The sequence below is a fragment of the Macrosteles quadrilineatus genome, unplaced genomic scaffold (assembly GCF_028750875.1).
Source record: "Macrosteles quadrilineatus isolate MER2022 unplaced genomic scaffold, UCM_ALF_1.0 Scaffold_3__2_contigs__length_128488019, whole genome shotgun sequence".
In the NCBI taxonomy this organism is placed as follows: domain Eukaryota; kingdom Metazoa; phylum Arthropoda; class Insecta; order Hemiptera; family Cicadellidae; genus Macrosteles; species Macrosteles quadrilineatus.
The window spans coordinates 16801575-16818750 of NW_026542596.1; the positions used below are offsets into that span (position 1 = coordinate 16801575).

Genomic DNA, 17176 nt, shown 5'->3' on the forward strand with positions numbered 1-17176 from the left:
CAGGGCATAAAATAACATGTTGTCGCCCAGTGACTATGGATGGTGCCGGCATATTTTTTTTATGATTCACATTTTAAATGTATAGGAATTTAAAATAACATTATGTAAATATTTTAGAGTATTGAGCTATGTATGATTTTGGCCCAAGATACCATTTACAAGATAGCCTAATCTAAAAATGCACTAAAAGATGCGTAGAAATGTGTGATTTTCACTTAAGTTTATGCAAAAATTACCAGGGGGCCTCAGACCCCCCTTTTTGATGGGGGTATGAATACCCCCCAGGCCCCCCGGTAAGTCGCTTTGTCGCTTTTCTTGTCGCCCAGTGGAAATCCCTTAAAATATGCTCCGGGAAAGCCATGAATGTCAAAAACCCAACATACTGCAATAATAGGCAACTCGTGTTTTTACGAGTTTCAACTCAACAATGGCTGAATAGGTTTGAGCAATTTTGAATATCATTCAAATAAGTTATGTGTTTCCAATGATGTCGGAGGAGCAATAGTAAAAATTTGCTATGGTAACGGGGCACGGCAAAAAATCTCCTGTGGTCATGGAGAAATCATAAATAACCTCTTTGGTAGAGTCATGCAATTGCAGAGACAACATTTTTTTCTGCAAAATCAAGTAACTCTTTGAATTAACCTAAATACTTTGTACTTTTCAATTCCACAATGCAAAAAAAAAAAAAAACAGCTCTAACCTATTGCAGAATCGGTGTCACGTCATCACAAAAGCCTACACTGTACCGGTACTACAGTATTTGATGAGTCAATGAAGTAATGTTACTTGCAATGACTTTACTTAGGACATTAGGAATGAATACAAACCCTTTAAGAAGCTAAATGTTCATGTAGAATTGTCAGCCTGGAATTTTGCCGCCGAAATGAGCTTTGCACGGTCGCCACACTATTCTCTCTCTCTCTAAACAGGTTCTTAGTCTCTCTCTCTCTCTCACTCAGTCAGCTGACTTGGCTGCACACTCGCGATAGTATCGCCTTCGCTACCTAGTGGCCGCCGCAGGAACTATCCGAAATTCAAATATTCCCAGACTGAATTTTTAACAAAGGCATTGCGCTTCTCATAAGGTTTGTATTCATTGACATTAGTTAGCTGTCAAATTCAATCCTCGACTACTTGAATCCAGTAAACATTTGTTTCAGTTTATAATTAGTCTGATTTTTGCCACACAAACACATTTTTAATCGTAGAAGGAAAACACAACAATAAATTTTAAGAAAAATGTCTCAAAGATAGAAAAGATAGTTTGCAGTCAACAATTATTTGTTAATATGGCAAAATTGCATTGAAGTAAGCCTACAGTTTGGTTTTGACTATTCAACCAAGCATTTTTATCTAAACCAAATGATAGTATTTATAATTTTTACAAAATGGTTTATTAATCATAAGTTAATTAGATTCGTCAACAAGCATTCTTTATATTTGAGTATTATTTTGATATGATATTTAATAATATAGTTTCCATAACTATAAATTGCTTAATTACTATTTTTTCCAGATGGCTGGGGCAATAGCTATGTATTTTATTGCAATTCTACAAATGACCACAACTGTTGGTTCTTTCAGCTGGTAGACTACAATGAGACAAATCTACGTAAATATTGCTATTTCAGCTTTGTTGATTGTACACAATTTTGAACCAGCACAACATTTTAATAAAATGAGATTAGTTGATACATTGTGTACCCAGAAATTGTTTAACAACTTTACTCCTTTAAATTATTATTTAAATTCAATTGATTACAAACTTTAGACAAACTATTACATCTTTTACAGTTGCTTTGCTACACATTTAGTAAGAATCCCATTGTACTAAAATTGCCGATAATTTAATAATCGTAATACATTTAATTTGTATTGCTTCAGAAATTTTAGGAAAAAAAGGCAAACCTTTTTTCAAAGTCTTTGTAACCTTGCAATGTTACATTAGTTAAATAACTTTGATAAACACACAGTTAGCATATGAAATGTTCTGGGTTTGAGTTCAATTTAAGTTCCGAATCAATTGTTTTTATTTTATCATTTAAAAAATACATCTATATGGTATGCTGGAGAAAAATTGAATGCTTGGACGAACTTTGAAAAACTAGGGTAAATTCTTTACTGTCTTAAACTAACTTAAAAAGATAAATTTTCAATGATGGTTTACGTACCGTAGTTCTGTTCACAAAATGATTTCAAACTTTTCATAGGATTTAACTGGCAACTATTATAAGTTTATTATCAGCACTTTAAACCGTTCAGCTACTCAGTCAATTTATCTGCGATTCAATTTTGATATATTTATTCACAATTTAACAGCAGCATGGCATCACCAAGTCCAAAAATTGTTTGAAAAAAATATTTAAAAATAAAAACCCAATAACAACAAGTAAGGCAACATAACATTATATCCATGGGTAACATTTTATACAAATTTATAAACAGAAGTATACATCATTTAACAAACAAATTTTTCAAAAATGCAGACCTATCTTCTTTACTTGCTTGCTGCTTCTTATTTCTAATTTCTTTGTCAGTTTTCCTCTGCTTGATTGTATTAGTATTCTGATGATTTTCCTCTGCATTCACATTCCCAGTTTTTCTATTTTTTGTTTTCTTCAATTTTTCACTCAGTTCCACCTGTTGAGCAAAGTGACTGGACTCTCGCTTGGCCAGTTCGATTTCAGTTCTAAGTTTTTGTTTCATAACTGCTCTTTCATATTCCAAACGTTCATTTAGATGAACCCACTTAAACCTAAACACATCGATAACTAATTAGTAATTAGTATGTGTAGAACTTAAAAAAAAACTGTTCCAGTAAAAAATTACTCAGATCAATTAGTCTTAGGACTAAAATACATTAACGTGTTTCCTAACGAATTCCTATGTTACAATTATTTCTATGAATGCATTAACATTTTAAAGAGGTGTACTGGGAGGCATTCACATCAACTCTGAAAAATAGCATCAGATTTATTCCACTGAATTGAAGAATTATGACTGATTTGATTTTTAATACCCTAGAGGATTGCAAAGGGTGTATAACAGGATGCAGCCAAGACCTTTTTAATGACAGTAAGTTATAGTTTTTACTAAACATATCTCCTAAATTTAAACCTGGACAAGGAAAGGAGAGAGCAAATTAAAAGCACTGTTAAAGACATCAACTTTACCCACCTCATCCAAAAAGCTTGTTCCCTCCTAAGGAAACTCTTAGCCAGCTTGTATTGCAAAGCCTAAAGAGATAACACTTACAGAGACAATGCATTTTTGATTTTGTACAAATTTAATACAGGTTAAATGACTAATTTATAAGCGACATGAAAGACAAAGGGGTCAGCAAGCAAAGAAAGCTTCTAGCTTTTTCACAATCTAGGATGATCTATGTAGCCGGGGGCCGTTTGTTGGGGTGATGATAGGGGGTTAATGGTTATGGTAATGGTATGGTATGGAGGAGGGAGAACGGTGGGAATTCGGGTAATCAGGAGGGAACAAATAGGGTAATTCTAACAGGTAAGGAATAGGAGTGTCTGGACCAAACTTAATGTAAGCGTGCTGAATCTGCTACCAATAAAATAGGAAGATTGCTGGGGACCAGAGGGACGGAGACCTTTTACCCAGATCAGAACACTTGCCTAGCCAGCCTTGATTTGCACTAATTGAACTAACTATTTAAATATTAACCTATCCTTCCAACTATGAACTGAACTTGGATAATCACTTACTAATACTGATGGAGTGAGTGAAATAATATGTAGGTAAATTGAATTCAGAATGGTTAACATGTATGAATTTGATTGATAATTGCTAAGCTACATTCTGTGAACATGTGGTTTAATATTTCATGTTTAAGAACGTTAACGGACTAAGTTGTAATTTCCTACATTTCAATTGTCGGGTGAGCCAGAAGGGCTCCGCACTTGTTACCTGACTTAGCCAAGCATTGTTTATACTTAATTCCTACTTATTAAACTATGGTCACTTATCCATAACATCGAGAGAAGGCCTGGAGATTTTCGGAGAGGTTTACTGTCCGGATGACGGTTGACGAAGAAGGAGGACAAGAGTATAGGGAGGTGGGAGAGAGCGTTGATGCAGTCGCGGCAGGCAACGAGATAAACATGCAACCCGGCTTCGCGAACTGCACACACTATAAAAAATATAGCGTGCCGCTATGCGTCACAGCTATAAGCGGCAATAGGCCTTGCCGGTATATAAAATTAATTTAATAATATCCGGTTCTTTCCACCTACCCATTTTTCTGGCTCTCTGTTTATTAGACATTATTTATGTAAGCTTTAATAGGCCTATCTATTTGTACTTCTAAGTCGTCTGACACTTACAATAGCACAGAATATTGTCATAAATCCGTAATGTCGGTTAAAACCAAAATCGCCCTCAAGGACATTAAATTCAAATTACTGCCACGCCAACATCACGAGAGCGACCAGCAGGAGCGCACGCGGTGCAACGCTTTGCACAAAACTCAGCGACACGGTGACAGCGCTAAAGTATCAAGTACACATAATCTCGCTTTGGGTCAGTGATTGTTGACAGTACGCTATAGCAAAGTCAACAAAACTAATATGTAGTATAACTGACATACTTAAAATACTAGATCGTCTGAAAAACGGTGGAAGTGGTTTAAGCTTAGCTCATGAGTTTGGTGTTGGGAACTCAACAATTACTAACATTAAAAATGACAGTGCATCTATATTGCAAAGTTTGCGTCTGTGCTGGACAGTGAGGACAGAAGTCTGTGCATTAACTTCAATGCTATACTATGCTTAATGCTTAGCTTAGTACCTGGGGACCGATCTTTGCTCGGGTAAAATCATGAGTATATCTAAGAGTGGTCTTTGGTCAATTTAATTTATCAAAATCTTTTCTAGTCTATCTTTTATCTGCTAAAACGGTCAATTGTAGTTGATACTTCATAAGCATAGTAATACCAAAAGGTAATTTTAAAACTTGTCTTTAACACAAAGGTAAAACCTTGTTTAAAAAGAGTCTTGGTGTTTTAGCTATAAAGTATGTTTAAAGCAAGGAATGTCTCGTTAAGAGGTGTGATAGTTCCAATAACATCATGGCTAAAACTGTACTTCTAGCAGGTGATTTCCAACAAATGCTTTTCCTGAATCATTGGGATAGAACATAGTAACTCCAGAATTATGTACGGTATGTATTTCATACCATTCGCAGTGCATCAGTGTGGAAGAAGATTTAAGAGGCTTAGGACGGGGCTGGATCGAGCAGTTCCCCTTATTATCTTAGGATTGGTAAAATCTGCCACCTAACGATACGTCCTAGGCCAAACGACTTCGCCAGCTCACCACCATGCCAAGAAGAGTTCCACGGGGGTCGTCATTGAGGTCCAGGATCAACCACAAGGTTGTCCGACAGCGGAGACCTGGACATCCAAAGGACCTCATTACGCGGGATCATCCACCCTCCAAATTCTCATCAGTATGTGGAAATTCAATTATAATTCCCAGGACTAAAAATTTAGAAGAGATAAGAAAAATTTAAATTAGAAAAAAGGGCAGAGATCATAATTTTAAATAAATAAATTAAACATAAATTAAGAACCTAAATAATCCATTATAGGCTATAAATAATAAATAAATAATTCCTGTTACATGAAAAAAAAACAACAAGAAAATAAACCTTAGAGGTTAAATCTGTAAAGTATTGTAGGTATGTAATATAAGTCAGTTTTTAATTAGGCCTAGTATTTCTTTTTCAAATGTGTTTCTTTTGTAGTTTCCTAAATGTTAATAGTCTTTGTTTGAAAAGTGTATTATTTTTCATAGGCCTAGATCATATTTGCTTTTTTTTTTAAGTTTTGTGAAATGGACTTTGACCAAACGGCAAAGAGGTAGATAGGGTAAGTAACATTTGATAATTAAAATGTAGGTTTACACCAAATTTCAACAAAATCAGATCATTTTTGCTCGAGTTATTGTCTAACGGACAAATATGAATTTGATCAGTTGGTGGGAACCTCAAAACAAAAAAGTAATTCGGTCCCGGGTCCAGGTCTTACCATGAGACTTATGGTAAAATCTAATTTCCTAAATGGGAAATTCGCTAAAAGTGGTGAATTGGCGGGGAAAAGACTATTAGGCTATTTAAGAATAGTTAATCCAATAAAAATAAGTTAAAAACCACACAGTACCTGGGGAGATATTTCAAGTTCCATATATAATCGTAAAATCTACTTTTCTTCCGTCCTCCAATGGTGGTGTTATTCAAATTCTCTGCTACTTCTTTGGCCACTCGTTTACTCAGAAACTCCACCCAACCTTCTGTGAAATGCTTAGAAGGCTTCTTCCCTAAACAGACAAAAAGAGATCAGACCTAGTAAATACAATTTTATTTGTAGATCTACCAACTGTTTAAACATACAATAGCACACACACCTTCTTCAGATTCAACAAATTTCTGGTTGTATAAAAACAAACTTGGATAACATTTTGGAAGGCATCTGATTTGAAAACAGGGAGGTAAATTAAAATTTAAACTAGAATGCATTTTGGCAACAACCGTGTTTTACCATCGGTCAGAAAACTTCATCTAAGTTATAACATAGATAAAACAATGGTTATAGTTATAACAAACATCAAGATAACAGAATTCTATTTCAAAACGTATTCAGTCTCCTATCTGTTTCTTTGTTTTTATTTCGCTTTTCTAATGTACCTACTAGAGGACCCGTGCTGCTCCGCAGCGTTGAGATAAATATCATAAAATGATAAAATAATACACTAAACTGAATATCAGTGATTACATAACCAAATTAACTAGGTGTACAAAGCAGTTGTCTGCCTGCAATATTGAGCGGAGGAAGCATATTAATCAAATACCAAAGTCATTCTGTTTTACGTAAATGAAATGTTTCTTTGTAGTATCCAACCAAAGTCAATGGTACGTTTGGCTCACATAAATGGAAAGTCTACTTGCAGTATCCAAAGTCAATAGTAGGCCTACATTTGGTTCACGTAAATGATGTATCTACTTTATATTTGCAGTAATTTATCCAAAGTCAATGGTTAATCTGGTTCTCATAATTTAAATGTCTGCTTGCAGTTGGTATCCAAATGGCAATGGTACATCTGGTTTACATAAATGAGATGTCTACTTGCAGTACCCAAAGTAAAGTCACCAATCAGTATCCAATCTTGTTCACTTAAATGGAATGCTTATTTAAAGTATCCAAAGTCACTTACGTCAAGTATGTCTGGTTCACTTGTCTACACAGTTTCTAAAGTCAATGGTGCCCAATAAAGTTTGGGCCTAATATTGTGTCATTAGGCCTAATTAGGTTATTAGTTTTGTCGTAAATTATGCTCAACGATTGTGGTAAATTATTAATCCGATTGTTTCCCCCTTTTGTTCATTTGTAATGTGCTAGTTTAAATGATTTGTTGATAGACGTTAAGCCTATTTTGCTTACCTTTTTATTGTCACTAGTGTACACGTTGCTCGAAATAAAGCAATTGCAAAGAAGTAAAGTAGTTATTTAAAAACAAATAAAAGCCATCATAATTTCAGATGAGTTTAAGACTGAACTCATATATTACGTACGGTACCTAACAGTTCCATATAATCAACAATTCTTGTAAATATTTGATCACTTTTCAAAAGCTTTCCTACAAAATAGTATTCGTCTAACATCCTTGTTCATTGTTTGTGGGAATCTTCATATTGTAGCTGTAGGTGTCTTCATTATATAATGAACAATTTCTCAGTCAAAACTGTCAGTCATTTGGTTGCAGTCATTCTATCGTCACTTTATTTACAGGGTTTGTTAAAGTCCAAAAAGGTTTAATTACAACACAACACAATATTCTATCAAATTTTGATCGTTCGTCTTGTTAATTGTTACAAGCATTACTTAAAATATAAAATCGATCATTTAATTAAAAATAGTACCATTTTCTAACCTGAAAAACGTCCGTCAGGCGTCCGAACAATCCAAAAATATCGGTGAAAAGAAATCTGAAACTGACTGACGGACGCCTGAAGAGCTACTCAAAGATTTATTTGCTGTTAAATATTTACAATCAATACAATATAGGTTGATAACAATAGTAATTTTTTTTAATCTCTATTTCCTCTACTTGGTGGCGTTCTATAACTTTGCTATGTTTCCATGGTTAACAAATCGGTTCTTTCAATGATTTCCCAAGAAATACAGTAGGCCTACTATGTCAATTCATTTTTCTTGTTCGGTAAAATGTATCAAACTGTCCAGGCTTTCTCTCGATTTTTTACATTGTAATATGTATTATGAATGTAAATAAAAATTGTACATATTTAATTTCAACAAAATCAGTAAATGTACCCAATGCGTTTCATTGAATTGAAAAGTAAATAACAGCAATTGAATTATACAGCTGATTAAAATGTAAACAATTATGTTCTTCATAAGGATAACATGGGAACTTTATCAGCCACTGGGGCAGAGCCCAAGGGACTTTTAAAAAAATGTAAGGTCAGTTTGCAAATCTAAGCGACACGCTCTTTCCAATGAGACGTCAAAGGATAAAATCGGTTAAGAAGTTCAACCGACAACGTTGCACGTAGCGTATTAATTATATAGATCTTGTAAACACTGTCATGGCGACCGATCAACCCATATGGCCCATGTTAAATTTAGAATAGTTTAAATTCATGTAGGGAAAATCCCTGTTGTCCGATTTGTACCATTTCAGATCGATACCTTCCCACAGTCACCACGACTGAGCTACATTTCGTAAGTAAGTTAAAAACACTAAATAGATTTAAAAAAATATATTTTATGAACAATTAGGTGAACAAATTAATTAAGTATTGTATAAATCTTCGTGTTGCCCTCCCCATCCCCTTAAATCTGCTACCTATCTCCTATCATACTTGAGTACATGGTAGTTCTATTAAATTGCATATCCGAAGGTGTAAAAAAACGTATAACTCAGTCATTTTCCATCTGATTTTAACGAACAAGGTTTCATTTGATTTGTATTAAAATTCTCTATCCTTTTGGTGAGGTGAAAAATTGTCTTAATATTTACGGTTTTCATGAAATTTGGTATTAAAGATTTTAAATATCCGCCATGAAACGGCTTGAGATATTGGAAAAAAATTTACACAGTTCTTTGTACCTTTAGAACTACACATTCATACCAAATTTTAAATCTCTATCTTGAAAAATGCCAAAGATATTAAATAATTTATACAAATCACAAACGGACCGACAGAGAGAAATCTAGGCGTTTTAGACCCATACTTCTATGGTGTTTTATGTTTGTCTTAGCCCAGGGAACAAGTCCACAAAATATGTCCAGACAATTCGGAAACACCCTGTATATCCATAAACAAGTAAACTACAGCAATTTTCATTTTCTCCATAAGAATAACATGGATATTTTAAATGCCTAAGTACACTATTTTTGAATTTTCTCCGTGACCGTTAGGCATACAACAGCGCTTTAATATACTAAATTATTTCTTTTTTAAGCTCTACAAAACAGTTTAAAAAGAAATTGCAAATTCTTTTGTTTTTAGGGTCAAAAATGGGAAAACCACATTTTTGCCCCATAAAACTCCGTTTCCATGGTCCGATTATACTGGATCGCGAACTCGTTCGAATAAACATCGGTTTACACGTTTGTACCAAATTTTGTCAAAATCGGATCATTTTTGCTCGAGTTATCGCACTAACGGACATATATATATATATCTATATATAAAGCCAAAAGTACCCATGAACTTTTGAGAAAACTACAAGTCACACCCCCATAAACCATATACTTAAAATGTTCGTCATGACGAGAAACCTTGCGCAAAATTATCCATTAGGCCTATGTCATAAATTGCCCTTTAAGGTCGTAATTCCTTTCTAAAGGGAACTTTTCATATACCTAATGTTAAAAATACCTCAGCTGTACTTATTTGTTTGTTATTCTTTCAATTTATTACCTTATTAAAATCAGGTGTGGATTATTTGTTTCTTTTACTGTATTTTGTTTATTTCAGGTTAACTTAACCAATCAATAATACTTATGATGTCAAACGGGGCGAAGCCCGTGGGTAACAGCTAGTATATATAATAAATAAAATAAATATAATATAAATAAATAAATATACGGTAATATAAATAAATAAATATATAATAAATAATATATAAAAAACATTTATATGAATAATAAATAATATATGTATATATAATATATATATGAATTTGAACGGATAGTGTTTTTGGCCTCTAGGGACCTCAAAATCAAAAATTAAATCGGTCCCGGGTCCAGGTCTTACCATGAGTACTATGGTAATAGCTTATTCATAGGTAATTTCGCTAAAAGGCGGTTAAAAATCTTAAAAATTTGATTGTTCTTATTTTTAACCCTAGTTCCCGATAACCTGGCATTTCACAAACTCGGCACTCTTCCAGTCTACATTTCACCAAGTTTGCGGGACTCTACTGTACATGTATCAGTTAGCGCGATAACTCGAGCAAAAATGATCTGATTTTGATGAAATTTGGTACAAATGTGTAAACCTACGTTTATTCGAACAACGCGAACCACCATAATCGGTTTATGGGAAGGGGGGTTTATGGGGGTTTTATGGGGTAAAAGTAGATTTTTCTCATTTTTGACCCTACAAACACGAAATTTCATTATTTCTCGTCAAACCATTTTGTAGAGCTTAAAAAAGTGAATAATTTTGTAAATTGAAGTGTTGTTGTATGCCCAACGGTTACGGTGATAGTTAAATAAATTTTAAATTCCCATGTTATTCTTATGGAGAATAAATAAACTGTTGTAGTTTTCTTTTTTATCAATATATTTTAATTAAATTTGGTAATCTTGTTTATTTCATACTAAGCTATCAACATTCCTGTAGATACACGTCTCAGTATCTTCCCTGTAGCAGCAAACCTAAGTACTCAAACTAAAATTAATGTTATTTAAATAAGAAATAAATCTGACGGTTTTTAGGGAATATTTTAGTAGAAATCCAGCCGGGTAAATTGTAATTCCGTTCGCTTAGTCAGCAGATTTGTTGAGGTGGGGTTAATTTTATTTATTTGCGTTGTCTAACTAAACAAAATATAGGCTACCAGTACTTATAATAATAAGCATTACTGGACGGAGCGAGCGAAGCTCTTAAACTACACTCCTGCTTTTGTTTTACAAATACTCCTCAACGGCTGAAGCCATTCACACAAAATTTAGCACAGTCGTAGTAACTGTGGAAGTTATAGATTTAAAATGGTACAAATCGGACAACAGGGCTTTTCCCTAGACGTGAATGTAAACTTATCTAAATTTAACATGGGTTGATCGGTTGCCATGACAGTATTTTTACAAGATAGGCCTAACAATAAAAAGGTCATCAACAAATCATTTAAACTAACTCTATTAGTACACCTTCATGCGGTTTTTTCACCATCAGCAAGTTTGGTTGGTTAGGTTAGGTTATGATAGTTTAATTTGATAATAGGCCTAGATATATTTTAATATATCAATTATTAATCAAAATTTTCAATTCGATAGTTTCAATCGATATTAGCGTAGCCCAGTTAAGAAACTGTACCCATTTTGGTTAAGGTGTGTAAGTTAGCCTATTACCTTTTGTTTTAGCAGGCTGAAGGAACACTCTTCCAACTTCTCCATATTGACTCATTATTTCAGTAATTTTTGTAACGTTCATGAATGGCGGAATGGTTGATAGAAAAATGATACCCTTCTTAATCTTTTTCCTTCTTAACCTGCTAACACTGGTGTTAGCAATATTTACATTTTTAACATTGCTGTTTGAAAAAATTAAATATTCTTCGCTACTGGAATCAGCATCCATAATCTTAGAATTGACAACCTCTCCAGAATTAGTCATATCTAATATACCCCACCTTCCTATAGACTATGAAATATTTATTGACTTCAGGATTAGCCTACTGTCTAGTGTAATTTGGATTAACATAATTGTCCATTGACATTGACACAAAACATTAATTAAAAAAATAACTATACAAGACTATCCGTCTGCGGCCCAGCTTGCTCTACTTCTTCATACTAACTTACTAACTAAATAAGTTTAGTAGTAACTTTTACTAAACTAACAGTAACTTGGTGGTAGCTTTGTAGGTTAGGTCTGCATTGTGAGAGTAAGTAACTAACTAACCTCAAAATCGAATGAGTGGTTATTATTACGGTGGGGCCCTCAGCGAGCGTTTCAGGGCAGGAATTGGACTAGCCAACTGCGCATGCGCAAACCGTAAAATTGAGCTGATCTCAAATGAACGACTCTCACACAATTGAAGCAAAAGAGTTGTTTACTGTTCTGTCGTTCTTTTATCTGTCTGCCGCTGCCCCTGCCGTGCCCCAGCGATTGTAGTTTTCAAAGTCTTTAAGCTGTGTTTTTTTAAAAATAATTTGAGGTTTTATCGAAGTATCGTATGTTTTGAAGTCGGATTTAAGTGTATAAAAGAGTGTTTATTGTTATGCGTTCTACCGTGCCATCCCCGTGCACCCTTGTAAGTTAAAGTTAGTTTTTATACAGTAGGCCTAATCTTTAAAAGTGTTTGTTGTGTTTTGTTCCAAGTGTTGTCCAAATAAAACAAGGATACAGTTTCTTAATTGGGCTACACTAATATCGATTGAAACTATCGATTCGATTAGTAAACTGCGATTTTTTCACCATCAACAAGTTTGGTTAGTTAGGTTAGGTTATGATAGATTAATTTTATAATAGACATTATATTTTAAAATATCGATTATTAATCAATATTTCAATTTGATAGTTCCAATCGATATTAGCGTAGCCCAGTTAAGAAACTGTTGTACCCCTGTAGGGTCACACAGTTAGGACTACCGACATTTCCCATAAACATTGCAAAAGGACGAATCTTATAATTATATAATTATTTGATATATCGTTTGGTTAGTTAGGTAAGGTTAACCTAACCTAACTAACCAAACGATATATCAAATTAAACAATCGAATAATCAATATTACTGATTCGGTTGTTTGTGCCAACAAATATGGAAGTGTACCCACTGTCTAGGCTGTGTGGTAAAAGGCACTTACAAAGTAAGTTACCAAGCGGTGTACCTTTCATATTAGAAACCCTTGGGCGAGTTGTATAGACCGTCAGCTGTGCTGCGGTTACCATAGGTTCTGGCGCACACCGCTTGGAGCACCACGGTAGTTACGGCGTACGCGCTACGTAAACTACAGCGGTGTGCGCCGGAACCTATGGTAACCATGGCAACCGCAGCACGCCTGGTAGTCTATATTTAATTCTTTTTGTCTATGATTATACTTGCTACTCATACACACATATAGTCTCTAACTTAATAAGAATGCTGTAACCTTTTGAACGAGGCATTTCCTCACGCTGTTGTAATAGTCAGAATATTAAAACATCGTTTGTTTAATTTAAATAGCGGTTTGTTTGAAATTATTTAGAGTAACATGGCCATGAGAAACATGCTATTTGAAACTCCAACGACAGGAAAATATACATTAAGTTTTATAAACGATTAAACTGTAGGCTAGTTATTTGTAGCGGCCAAAAACTGTTGTCCCGTTACCTACTTTTAGGAATAAACAATTTGTCCTCTACTTACTTAGTGATGTAAAAATCATTATACAGGTTGTTATGGTCATTATTATAAAGATCAAAATAACTAGGCCTACAATTTATTCTTTAGTTGGGGTAATTTTGATGAAACAAATAACAATACATTTACAGTCTTCATTTTATGCTAGAATGTTTTACTATAAACAATGTAGGCTATTAAGAACTGCAGTAAAGTCCTTTAGAGAACCTGCAATATCAGTACCTTCAATATAGGCCTATATTGGGTGAAATATCAGTTCGTTATACAAATAGTACTTTATATTATTCCCTGCGATATAAATTCCAAATTTTGTTTTGAGTATTAAAGGTACTGTATCGTGATATGAATATTTAAAGCCATAGATTCTTTTCAAATAGACTTTCACACTGTTCCGTGGTGGTTAAACAAGGTTAGTTCAGTTTGGTTTAGTTAATGTTAATAAAAACCAGGTAACACCTAAATAAATACAGTACAAATTGTTCCAATAGCATCATCATTGGGTTGGGTTAGTGTTGTACAGTTTTCTATCAAAACTGATTGTCAAAAGCGCCAAATTATACCTAGTCGTGTCTTTTCATGAGTAACTTAGCTTATAGAAAAAAGCTAAACATTTTGTTAATGATACCTTGTTTGTTTATAAACTATAGGCCTACCACTTTCAAAAGAACCTGCGCAGAACCATGGCTGTCTCGCGCATGTAGGGGTGAAGGGTGATGGTGGGGAAGGGCCTGGAGCAGTGGTGGGGATAAGTCGTTGGGGCGAGGTGTCTTTCCCCACCACTCTGACTCTCCTGCTGTCCTGCATGCACGACTCATACAGGTGCGTGGTTTTTTTCTATGTGGTAGGCCTATAAGCTAACATAACCTAAACGCCGCAATGGTCTGTAAAAGATTGGCGGGTGGTCCTCTTTTTAAAAAGACCCATAGGCTAACAGATTAATAAGCAGGCCTATTTCTTAATCAATATATTTTATATAAATTTGAAGCTCTTGTCAGTAGGCCTATTAATTTATAGAAACTGAAAATTTGATAGGATAGTATAATACATTAAAGTTTCTCTGCAGAACTTTACCCCATAACATTGCTGTTGCAGTGCAATGTAATTTTCAGAATCAGTCTTCTTCGCTTTGTATTTAGGCTAAGTAAAATTGATTTTCCTTGCTGCATATTAGGGAACATTATTACTATGTTTAATAGCCATGATAAGGTACAGTAGACTCCCTCTTATTCGGACACCTTTTAACCTGACATCGGTTAAACCAGACAACACTCGGTGGAAATTACATCTCTTAAGGCCTATTTTGCTTGGAGCGACTGTAGCGATAGTCGCACAGCGATTATCGCTCAGCTACTATAGCTGACAAGGCGGCCGTTTTGCTTAGAGCGATTGATCTTCGGTCGCACAGCGATTTTTCATAGTTAGTTAAATATCAGCACTCACAATGGTGAAGTCATGAGTGCGAATTGTAAGTCATTAAAGCGTCTCCTCTGTGAGGATTTAGGAGACGAGGCTCCACTCGACCCTAGTGGAAGTATCAATGGACGATCGATTGAAAATACATAGTGATACGTAGGATTAGGGATGGATACGTATCACTAGAGGTCACTAGATAGGACATAAATAGAAAACTGTAGTGATATCAATGAAAAAATATATTTATATAAATAAAAAAATAGTGATATCAATAAGAGTACATGAATGTCGGAAAATAAAACCTGGAGTCTAAATTAAAAAAAAAATATTCATACAAAAACTGACACAGTATTAACGCCCACACTACGTAAATAACACATAACAACTTGGAACAGTCAAGCATTTTATATTTAATAAATTTGAATAGACGTAAATTACCTTAACAAATTAAAACAAGTCGTCTGTTTCTACTAAAATTTAATTTAGAAAATGAAATTAATGTGTAATGAAATATAACCAAAACAGTAGAATCGTAACAGCACATGAATAGAAAAAATTATTTGAACAAAAAAGTAAATTATGGTTAATTTAACCCCTATTATGTGCCTACTGAGTGAAGTGCACTGTTTTGAGGTTCTGCGCATCAGTCGCGGCGCGATTATCGCTCAGACTGGTCCCCGGGGCAGTGGTCCACGACTCTTGCAATAGTCGCTCCAAGCAAAACAGGACAACGCAAACTCCGTCAGAGCAGTGCCCGGCTACTATCGCGGAGCGATTATCGCCATACGACTATCGCTGCAATCGCTCCAAGCAAAATAGGCCTTTAACCGGGCAATTTTTATCAGCACATCGGTTTAACCGGACTAGGTCGGCAGGAAGTGGGAGGTAAGCGTTACTGAAACGACTGTTCTTGTGTTAAGGATATGAGAACAGTGATTATGCTCTACTACATTTTAGTCAAATACTGTATATACAGTATGCATTTAAACGGTCAGTTTTAATGAGTTTGTGGGACGTCAGTTTAACGAGAAAACCCATTATCCGGACTGACCTCGGTCCCGAGAGTCTGGATAAGAGGGAGTCTATTGTACTGTACATTTTACTATGTTATAGTGACACGAAAAAAAAAAATAACAGCCAAAACTTCATGCAATAACCCCATAGTACCACATACAATAAGTTTACTAGTGTGAACTACGCTGTAGGCTTCACATTGAATGTGTTGCCCATGTTTATTAAATTAACCTAAAACAGAGTTTTTTTGTTACAGAGTCATTGATTGAGGTGCTGGTGAACTGATTGAAGACTTAAAAATGTTTTGTTATTAGTGTGAGGTGTGATAGTACGGACTGTTGTGATAAATTACCACTGTTTATGATTTACTTTATATGTTTTAAAAATAAATGTTCTACATAAACTATTAAAATTGAATGATCATTTACAATGCCACTATTTCCAGCTGTAATAATTTTTTTTATACTTCTTTTAATTATTTTTTACTTTGTTTCTAAACATAAGTTCTGATGTAGTCAATATTTGCATAATATGCACTTTAAAAATATAAAATAGTAAACACAACAGCTTTTTATATACCATTGTTATTATTTATTGGTGTTAGCGAATTTCCCATATAGGGAATAAGCTATTACCGTAGTACTCATGGTAAGACCTGGACGCGGGACCGATTTACTTTTTCATTTTGAGGTCCCTAGAGGCCAAAAACACCATCCGTTCAAATTCATATATATATATATATATATTTAAATATATATTTATATATATATATATGTGTCCGTTAGCGCGATAACTCGAACAAAAATGATACGATTTTGATGAAATTTGGTACAAACGTGTAAACCTACGTTTATTTGAACGAGTTCGCGATCCAGCATAATCGGACCATGGGAACAGGGGTTTATGGGGGGTTTTATGGGGTAAAAATGTGTTTTCCCCATTTTTTACCCGAAAAACAAAAAATTTTGCAATTTATTTGTAAACCGTTTTGTAGAGCTTAAAAAAAGAAATAATTTAGTATATTGAAGCGCTGTTGTATGCCTAACGGTCACGGAGAAAATTCAAAAATAGTTTAATTTTAAATTCCCATGTTATTCTTATGGAGAAAATAAAAATTGTTGTAGTTTACTTGT

General features: G+C 34.4%; 1 protein-coding gene and 1 long non-coding RNA gene across 2 annotated transcripts; one reads left to right on the forward strand and one right to left on the reverse strand.

Annotated features, from left to right (window-relative positions):
• Positions 1-2038: 2038 nt before the first annotated feature.
• On the reverse strand, positions 2039-12144 carry LOC128989817 (uncharacterized). The gene is made up of 3 exons (XM_054411879.1): positions 11622-12144; positions 6182-6338; positions 2039-2758 (listed from the first exon to the last, which is right to left on the reverse strand). Exons 1-3 carry the CDS (start codon positions 11884-11886, stop codon positions 2458-2460), a joined length of 723 nt encoding a protein of 240 aa, XP_054267854.1. The 5' UTR covers positions 11887-12144; the 3' UTR covers positions 2039-2457.
• Positions 12145-12259: 115 nt separating this feature from the next.
• LOC128990500 (uncharacterized) lies at positions 12260-16455 on the forward strand. Its single transcript, XR_008490534.1, has 3 exons — positions 12260-12526; positions 14264-14435; positions 16300-16455. It is a non-coding gene; the product is annotated as an uncharacterized LOC128990500 (long non-coding RNA).
• The last annotated feature ends 721 nt before the right edge of the window (positions 16456-17176 follow it).

Bases quoted from the DNA above. Each gene is read 5' to 3' on its own strand.
- LOC128989817 (XM_054411879.1), bottom strand. From the start codon at position 11,886: ATGACTAATTCTGGAGAGGTTGTCAATTCTAAGATTATGGATGCTGAT. The intron at 6,339-11,621 runs GTAATAGGCTAA...TTGTCTGTTTAG, and splicing joins TCAGCCTGCTAAAACAAAAG to GGAAGAAGCCTTCTAAGCAT. The intron at 2,759-6,181 runs GTACTGTGTGGT...CGATGTGTTTAG, and splicing joins AACTTGAAATATCTCCCCAG to GTTTAAGTGGGTTCATCTAA.